This window comes from Protomyctophum bolini (assembly GCF_963924005.1).
Source record: "Protomyctophum bolini genome assembly, chromosome: 17".
NCBI lineage: Eukaryota > Metazoa > Chordata > Actinopteri > Myctophiformes > Myctophidae > Protomyctophum > Protomyctophum bolini.
The window spans coordinates 31,603,345-31,613,601 of NC_137878.1; the positions used below are offsets into that span (position 1 = coordinate 31,603,345).

General features: G+C 44.3%; 1 protein-coding gene across 1 annotated transcript in view; it reads left to right on the plus strand.

The window, feature by feature from the left end:
• LOC308331715 (glutamate receptor ionotropic, kainate 5-like) overlaps nucleotides 1-6,483 on the plus strand; it is a gene marked incomplete at its 3' end in the record, with an annotated part of 177,684 nt that extends 171,201 nt beyond the window's left edge. The window contains exons 19-20 of the mRNA XM_080787207.1: nucleotides 2,719-2,921; nucleotides 5,569-6,483. Coding sequence (XP_080643333.1) covers nucleotides 2,719-2,921; nucleotides 5,569-6,483 — 1,118 coding nt within the window. The remainder of the gene's footprint in view (nucleotides 1-2,718; nucleotides 2,922-5,568) is intronic.
• Between the last annotated feature and the right edge of the window lie 3,774 nt (nucleotides 6,484-10,257).

The window sequence follows — 10,257 nt, forward strand, 5'->3', positions numbered from 1 at the left end:
TCCTCTCGTACTGATTCTCCATGTCTCCATCCATGACTTTGACAAATTAAGCAGTGAAGTGTAGAAAGAAAAGCATAATTAAATTGACTAATGTACAATCAATATGATAATTGTCATCTTGATTTTTTCCCCCTTTCTTTTCTTACTTATGAGCAATGGGAAGGTAATGGCTTCCTGTTAGTTAAAAACACGTTCCATTCCCATTGAAATGTTTTGGCAGAATCCGCCCTCTAGGTAGAAGAAAGAAAAGTGCGGTGTGACCGTGCACGTAAGGGCCAAATTAACTTTGGACACGTAAGCAGTGTACCAAATGTGAATTCTCAGACAGACACACACCGTGCTGCCAGTTCAGCTCTGCATTCACATGAATTAGCATTCTGCATGGGTGGGCATGACAATAAACATTCAGGCCAGAAAGTGACCTCAGCAAGTGGTGAGCACAACTTGAAAAAGTCAAGCTATTCAGGGAAAATGTATGAGTGCTGGATTTGAAACAGTAAATGTTGTACACTCTACTCTGTTACCCACAAACCACTTAGATGTTTCAGTAGTTTGTTATTATAAGCCATCTGGCGAACATCATAACACCAGCCCTGTGTGTGATATCGTAACATCAACAGCCTACAATTCTCGTGGAAGGATTTATTGTGTATTTCATGGACCTAATAATGAACATCATGATCATAAACTCCTGGGAACCTTTTTCCTACATATGTATACATAGCATTACAAATGTAGTAATTTACACAATACGGCAGCAGTGAATGACACCTCCTTTCGATGGGAATTTACATTTACCTCCCCTTGTGGTCTTTTTTTCCAGGCCAATTTTGATAGGTGGTGTCAGAGCATTCCACATTTTGGTGATATTAATGGTATTGAGTGCACTGTCCCTTTGACTATCTTCAACCAATCCCATTGATATTTGATTAACCCTGTCATCCTTTTTTTTTTAACCCATTATTTTTCACCCAGTGTCAATAATGTAATCCTGGGAGCTACACTCCCTCTGCCAACCTGGGGAAACCAACGGACTGACCTCATGTTTTCTTCAATGCATGAGGAGTCTAAGCCGCTTATTTTCCCCTGACAGAGGGGAGTTTCCCCGGTTGGACGTAGCGCGTGGAAGGAACACGTTATTACAACCAGTTCCTTTCCCCTCCATCAGGTGCCCTGGCTGGCCAGTTGGAGGCAGTGTACAGACCAGCATGTTCTTTGTGACCCTATAGACGAATCCAGGAACGTGTCTCATGGTCGCAGCTTTTCGACCTCCTGTAGGCGGACTCGACGTAGCTGCGGGGTTTAAACCCTCACCAGGCGCACCTCTTCTACTATAGTGAAAGGCAGAGTGACTGATGTTTAGTCTGCCTTAAACGTTACTGCTGTATTTTATACCTCATACTATAGCATTTAAAGTATGAGGTATAAAGTACAGAAGCCTTGTGTTCATAAAACAGAAAGATTGGGTATTGGGTAAGACTGACGTTATGTATCTTTCAGGACCTTTCACTGCTTCGTTTCAACCATTACTCAATGGCTCTGGTCTCAGCCACCGCTGTGAATATTTTGACATTCCGTTTTTTTTTTTTTTTATGTTGCCACTACTGTTGGAGCAGCCATAAACTACACAGGTTCATCCCGATGTTCTGGGCATCTTTGTAATGTTAGTGTTAGTAAAAAGCAGGTGAAAGAGTAACGTTTGAGGCAGACTAACATCAGTCACTCTGCCGTTCACTGTAGTAGAAGAGTGCGCCTGGTGAGGGTTTAAACCCCACAGCTACGTCGAGTCCGCCTACAGGAAATACGTAAGCTGCGACCATGAGACCCGTTCCTGGATTCGTCTATAAACCAGGGGACATGGAGAACATGCAAACTCCACACAGAAAGGCCTTTTTGCCAACACCACCTAGGCAGGGTATGGGCACAGATGATGCCCCCCAGCGCCTACAGCCCCCCACCCCCCGAGCCAGAATTCCTCCTGAACTAGCAAAGTGTGTTGGAATTAGTTGGGTCATGGGCTTAAGGCCCAGAAGTAGTCGTCGTATTGTTTTTTTGGAAGATCTGAAGCTTAGGTTTTTAGAGACATTGGGATGCAGGCATAATCAAAATTGCATTGAATGAGGACTCCAGCTGAAGTCCTGCATGGCTATGTCGATTCTTCCATCACCCCCTCTTTTCCTATTTTCTTCACCGACTGTACGGTTTAATAAAGCCAAAATGCTTCAGAATAATTATATATCATTCATGTCATCTTAAGATATTGGTGTGCAACTGTGCACACAAGCTAGTTTTTTTCCCTACACTCACGATGTACTGTATGTAACTTACTTATTTTATTTTATTTCTATCAATGTGGTTTACTTATTGAGTTTCGTTCACACATGGTGTGTTAGGAGGTGAGGTGAGAAGTGGCTTTATAATGGAGACGCGTTTGTTATTGATTTAGTATTGACCAACAGTACGCTTGTTTTACAAAGATATTGGGTTAACACACCTCTCTCTCTCTCTCTCTCTCTCTCTCTGCCTGTGCAGAACAACAGAATTATGTTACACAAAAGCATTGCTGTGTGTAATGTGTATATATGTCTTTTTTGGATAGTTAAAAAATAAATAGGTTATTTAAAGTTGGAGAGAGTGACTATAGATCAATTGGATGTCTTTGTAAGAACCAATGTGTTTATTACAGTATACTGTGTGTGTGTGTGTGTGTGTGTCCAGGTCTAGGTATGGAGAACATTGGTGGTATTTTCGTGGTGTTGATCTGTGGTCTGATCATTGCGGTCTTCGTGGCCATCATGGAGTTCATCTGGTCCACCCGACGCTCTGCAGAGACTGACGAGGTACGCCCTCCTCCTCCTAACTCCTCCTCCTCTTCATGCCCCGCCCCTGGCCACGCCCACGCGCCCAGGCACCACCCCCCAGTAGGTCAACTGCAGCAATGCGCCACTTCCGCTCTCTTAACTGTGGTCCTTTAACTCATCTGCTTGCTTGCTTGCTTGTGTGTGTGTGTGAATGTGTGTGTGTGTGTGTGTGTGTGTGTGTGTGTGTGTGTGTGTGTGTGTGTGTGTGTGTGTGTGTGTGTGTGGGGGTATGTGTGTGTGTGTGTGTGTGTGTGTGTGCGCGTGTGTTCTTTGTATATGTGTGTGTATAATAATGTAACAGAGGAAATTGTTGCGCCTTTCTTTGTCCTTTGTTCCAGGTTAACTGCTGGTGCGGTGGTCTCAAAAACAAAAAGGAAACCTGGCAGAAAAGGGCCTGGTACTTTTGAGCACAGAGCATGCATGTTTTCTTTATTTACTTTCTTAATAGATAGTTTAGCTAGTCTCAGTCTAAGGAGTTTTCAAGCAGCGAGCAAGTCTTTTTCTGCCAGTTTTCCTCATTATTGTGTGTGCACATGAAATTGATTTATATATTTAATCATGTGCTCATTTGTCAACTCAACTGCCATATAACCCCATGGGCTGATCTTGCAGGTGACCAATCCATGGAGGCTATAAAGCTGTATCTTCTCTAGGGGTTATACAGCACCTGCCCAATCAGCACAGCCGAAGTGGCCAATTCACTGTGACCGAATTCTCTGCTAACCTCCGAGGTCTAGAGCTTCGGCCGTGGAGCTCAGCAAAATTAGATTATGAACTCACCATGTCAAATATGGATGAAAGCGTGGCCTCAAAACATGGTTGATTTGGATTAGGTGGTAGAATCCTTGGCTTAGCTGGAGACACTGGAGTTTTTTTTTTTTAAATAACTTTTTATTGAATTTTTACGTTTTCACAGATGAATCATGAAAGGTATAAATTATAAGCACAATACAATAAAACAGACAAGAAAAACAAAAAGCACAGAAACAAAACAAGACAAACAAACAAAAAAAGAAAATGGCGAGCAGCACATACCGTACACAATACAGTCAGTATTCATTTAGGAAAAGAAAAAATATATATAAATACAAATATATACACACACATATATATATAATACATACACAAGATAACACAACACACATGGTCATATCAAAAGGCAAATTGCAAGAGTACAGCTGGGGCTCTCCAATCCAATGAATCACTTCCTTTATAAATCACAGTAGATAGATCCCTGGGCAAGTAATCTATCAGCGGCTGCCATATATTCATAAAGTTATTTTCTCTCTCTTTTAATTTGGCACTGAGCCTTTCCATTGGAAGTACTCTGTAGATTTCTCTATACCACTGAGTCACTGATGGAGGTTTTTCGTGAATCCAATTAAACAAAATGCATTTTCTAGCTACACAAAAAAGCTTATCAAGTAGCTTAGCCCTTTGAGGATCTAGCACCCCAAATTCGGATGGCAGCCCTAATAAAAATTGCCCAGGATCTTTACAGATCGTAGACTTCATAATTGAACTAAATTATTTTGTCACACAAGACCAGAACCTGGCTATCTTGGGACACTCCCAGAAACAGTGTATATATGTACTGTACCAACCGTTTTTTTGCATTTAATGCACAATGGGATCGATTTTATTCAAAATGTTCTGTTGTCTATGAAGTATCCTATATTGCATCTCTTTGAACCTGTTACTTAGAAAAGTAGACTGAGAAGATTTAATGCATTCCGACCAACAATCTTCATCGTACTCACTTTGAAAGTCCCTTTCCCATTTTCTAGCCACATTATCGATATTGTGTTTGTCATAAAAATCATACAAATATGAAAGAGACACTGGAATTTATTCGGACACAAAGGAACCAAAACACCCAGCGGAAAACGGTGACCTTCGACGGCTGTATAATTGCAAGTCTGGCAGCCAGTGACACAAGTAGTGTTTTTACTTATTTACTTAAATTCCCTATACTTACTCAGGAAATCCCAGCAAGAATACCTTTTTTCTTAAGCCATTAAGACAGAATGTAGTCTCGAGACAGAGAAACAGGTGCTGTTTTTCCTTTGTTTTGCCTAGAGGGTACCCAGATTGGACAGCATGTAAACAGAATTTGGCCGGGACCTACTCCACCAGAAAGAAGCCATGAGGCTTGTGACATTATTAGATTCTAGTGTCGAGGCCAACGATAAACTGTTGATTAATATTTTAATTATAATACTGTTCAGTATGTAAAAAAATCATATACATTTTGCAATATACATTCTTCTCTCTCCAACTGTGTTTTTGTCGTAATGTGCCTCTCACTCCTCAATTGGTATTCCCAGCAATCCCTCCACTGTATGTTTTTTTGCTCCTTCCTTCTTGACTTTCATTTGCTCTGTATTTATCTGCATTACTCCGACTCCCTGCCTAGTGCCTGGCCCTCTCTATCGCCACTGTGGAAATCTTGGACAAACTGATTACTTACAATGCATTTTCTGTTTGTGTTTATAGGAGCTTATAGGTCACTGTGTAGATAACACTTTTGAACAATGAGCTGCTGAAGAAATCTGCAGAAAGCTGAGACACAGACACACACACACAGACACACTTTACTCACGGACTAACTCTTTGTCCTGTCTCTATACACTGTCCTGCAAAGCAAAAAATAATTGATACAACATTTTACAAAAAAGACCCCTTCTGTCCTCCCTCCCTCTACCAGGTGTCAGTGTGCCAGGAGATGTTGTGCGAGTTCCGAAACGCCATCTCCTGTAAGAAGAGCTCTCGTTCTCGTCGGCGGAGGCCCCTGGCCCCCAGCAGCGCAGCGGGCGGGGGGATCCTCCGCCACCCCTCCCGCCTGGCTATGGCGGGCCCCCGGCCCATCCGCCTCGTCAGAGAGATGCGCCTCAGTAACGGCAAGCTCTACAGCGGCTCTGGACCGCTCACTGGAGGCCTAGGTGGTGGGGGAGGAGGGATGGGGGCAATGGGAGGCATCGGTGGAGGACTAGGAGGAGGCAGCATTGGGGGTGGACTAGGAGGGCCAGATCTGGGCCCCGGCCCCCAGAGGCTGTTGGAGGACCCGCTGGGCGCCAGCATCGCCGCTGCAGCCGCGGGCACTTCGCCCTCACAACACCCGGCCGCACCTTCCCTCTCCTCGGCCTCGGCTGTGGCGGGGTGCTGCCCTCCGCTCCCCCCATCTCGCACCCTCCTGCAGGGGTGCAGCCACGTGCGCATCTGCCAGGAGTGTCGGCGCATCCAGGGGCTGAGGTCCACCTTGGCCCCGTCGTTGACCTCAGCCTCCTCGTCCACGGTTCTGGCCTCGGTGTCCTGCTCTAGGATCCCCCCCTCCATGGGGCCCATGCCCGGCACCCACCCCCACCACCACCACCATCACCACCACCACCATGGCTCCATGTCCCTGCCGCGCCTCCCGCCCCCACCTCCACCTTCCTCCTCCTGCTCCGACAGGGCCGACAGTGACGGGGGAGTGGGCAGCATGCAGGGAGGATGTGGTACAGGAGGCGCCGTGAGCCCCCTGCGGCGAGCGAAAGCCAAGCCAGCACCGCCGCCTCGCCCTCACCCCCCCAACAAGCCGTCTTCACACCCCCCACTGGACTTACTGGGGGGGCAGGACTGAAGAAGGGAGAGTGGACAAGGAGGATTACATGTAACGGGGTGGGGTGGCACGTAGGATCTCATCTGAAGGGTCAAAGATTTTACAGTATGGGTTTTTATGGGAAATCCATACAGGAAGGTGGCTGAGAGAGTATTGGCCCCGATCCAATGTAAGGGCTCAATGGGGCTTGGCGGTGGTGGATGGATCAGTTCACTTCCACTAAGTTGTAGGTGTGGACCGGCCGGTATCATTTTGACCCTTTGTGAGAGGTGGATCGTTGAAACGCTTTTGACCCATTAGCAGGGGGACTTGAGGTATGAATTTTTCTTTCCTCATTTTTCTCCAACCGGGCAGGATCGTGGGCTGTGCCTGCTGCAGTCAGTGGACTTAACGGGTGAAATGAAAGGTGCGTGACTACCGTGAGGCCGCAGCCAGTCACTCACATGCAGAAAAGCTTAAAAAGAATCTTGGGTCTCAATCACACTGCACCTCCCTGTAGCCCACACTGCTCTGTGTGTTCAGTGAGATTGGGAAGTGTTGCAGCAACTAACCCATTCCATCTATGTTTATTCAACGCGGCTGCCGATATTGAGAGCGCCTTTTAATGTGAGAAGGACTTACTACTAATCAGAATATGTAGTGAATGTCTGGGAGGAAGTATGAGGTTCATTCCTTTAACCCAGAAATATGTGGTGACTGCCACACACAGACGAGACACAGTTAAGAGACGAGATGATTGGTTGGGTTTGTTAAAGGTTTTTGTCATTCATTTGGCTACCGTGGGAGGACTTGATCTAGCCCACAGTCCCATGGAAAGGTCAGGGCAACAGTGAGCCCCCAACACGTGCATTGGCTACACAAGTGTGCGCATACAGACCCACTGTCAGCCTCCCCCCACACACACACACACACACACACACACACACACACACACACACACACATACATACATACACAGAAAGTGAATTCATAGGAATGTTCTTGTCTCCCCAGAACTATGAGAGTGGTATCATTCAACCCAGAGAAGAAAAAACAACCAATCATAGATTTCATGTCATCTGTTTTGTCGACAGGTTTGTCACACCTGAGTGTATTTCTTTCCGTTCTTAATGTAGCTGCTGTTGTCATGACAACGTAATGGGGCAGGAGTTATAACCTCCCTCTTGTTTGACCAACCAATCACTGATCCAGGAAAATTTAATATTCAACAGTTCAGAGACCAGCTGTGTGCCAGCGGGGTACCCCAACCCCTCCCCTATTACAGACTCATAAGACATTGTATTCACATTGTGTTCAACCGACGGTATTCAGAATTCATGACATTAAGTGCTAATATTGAATATCGATGAAACGTTGTAATTGCTTCACAGTGGCCCATGATGTCACGTGGGATGGGTCAGAATGTCCATTTAAACGTATTTCCAGCAACTCCACGTCCCTGTGAGAAAAAAAGAAACAAAAAAAGAAACAATGTATATTTTGTTTAAAAGAATGACTGTTTTAGTTTTTGCACACACAAAGTGTCCCATATATTTGGAGAAGGGTGCGATGACAGATGATGTTAATAGAGAGAGAGACATTAAAATTGTAATACACAGTTCTAGTTTATGGCAAGAATGTTGGTCTAAGTGTGAGCTGTGTGCATGTGTGTGTGTGCGTGCGTGCGTACGTGCGCGCAAGAGAAAGAGAATGTGTGTATTTGTGCGCGCTAGCATGTGCACATCATGTGAGCAGACTTGTTTGTGTGCGTGTGTGTGCCTATACGTGTGTATGAGAGAATGCATTCGTGTTGTTTGCATGTGTGCACATGCATGCGCGTGTGTGTACGCAGCAGGAGGGTAAAAAGAATGAATACTGTATCTCATTTTGTCATTATTTCCAGTCCATTTTTTCCCCCTCCTCACTCTTTCTTATTCTCTCTCAGACTTCAACGCCAATGCTCAGTGGATTACACACCACAACATGAGACATTGATAAATATTCTGAGGATTATTGTTATCATTCTTGCTATTGAAGTGTGGGGTACTGTAGGAGGGCCACAGCCCCTCTTCTGTTCAATATATAGACGCATTTGGAATAAAAAAAGAAATCATTGTACCAAACTTCCTTTGTTGTTATTGTTTTCTTCTTGTAGCAGCTGTAACTTTAACTAACTAGCAGTCGTGATAGCAGTTCAGTCAGAACTCACATGATAGAATTGAACAAATATTTATTTTAGAATGAGAATACAAGTGTGCATATAATATTACTTACTTAGTGTTCGGCTCTGCTACATTTTTCTCCCTGCTCGGCACAATTAGACAACCATCATTAAACATTAAGAGCACTAGAGCAGGGAGATAGATATGCAATAACAACCCCCCCATGGGGAACAGAAATAGCAGAGCCTACCTTCCTACTTTCTAAAATGGAATATAAACAACACTTTTTTTTAGGTTGATTTCATACATCTGATGTCTCATGTCTAAATTAGTAGGCTACCTGATTAGAGGGCTACCGTATGATGAAAGCAATATGTACCCTTGGGGCCAGGGCCCCTGGGGATGGAAATAGGAACCCCTAACCTTTAAACATTTATTTGAAATAGAATGGCCTGTACAAATGCAAAAATGGTCATGTGGTGACACTCAGTGGCCAATAGTAAAATTACCTATAGGCTAATCTGAGTTCCCAGAAGTTGTATTCCTGTACTGGGCAGCTCCCAGTGGCCAGGCTCACACATAAAAGACTGTGGTTTAGGGGTGGAAAGTAAGTACTTTTAGTTAAGCACTGTACTTAAGTACAATTTCCAGGTAGTAATTGTACTTTACTTGAGTATTTACATTTTCTATAGACTACTTCTAGCCCATTATTTTTTTATATTTGTACATTATATGCATATCAACCCAAATTAATAAGGGTGTATTCAATTCTATTCAATCCTTATTTCAGACTCAAGGACAAGATACAAACTATTGATGTGACGCCCTGGCAATGTTGGCATGCATCAGCTATACTTCTATCCTGTATCCTGCACGTTCAGCTTTCAAGATTTTGAGACAAACGTTCTTTTGGCATGGTGTAAAAGCCTGTCCATACAGAGTCTGAGTCTGTACACTGTGTACAGAGTATGTATTACAGACAGCTCGCCAAGATGTTACTGTAATAATAAATTTTGATTTTGAAAAAGTTCCCTTCGAGATTCCAAGGACATTGTTGGAGATGAATATAGAAGAGCTTTAGAGCTGCAGTGGGAGGAGAGGCAGACACAGTCAGAGGTGAACATAATCGTAGAGCGAGCTGTGGCGGGCCATGAACAGGTGCTAGATGAAATGAGATTGAAGGATCGTTGCCAGGGCACTGGTTGACACAATAACACTCTTATCCTACCCCACTGTTGCACTCGCTGCAAAGACTCGCCTAGCAGACTCTTTGACTTTCTGATCATTTCTAACCTATAGGCTGCAAACAGGTCCAGGAATATCATATCAAAAGGCAAAAAAAACCCTATAGGCATCACCAATGTGGGAAGAAATACCTAGACACAGGAGTCGACTGTCGCGTTGTTCATATGCTTTGCAAAAAAGTAAATAAAAATTATTGTAAAAGGTAATTGTATAAAAAATACCTCGATGTCCTCAGAGTGCTTAATTATTTCTTCCCTTTAGCTAGGCTGCACCAGAGCCATATACCAGCGCTGCACCGTCCATAATTGGGGGCCAGCAGCAGGACATGAGGTTTTTTGCCTTTATAGTAGGCTACCTAGGCTGTTCCACTGATATGAAGAGCACTGTAGCTGAGGCAGAGCTTCCTCTC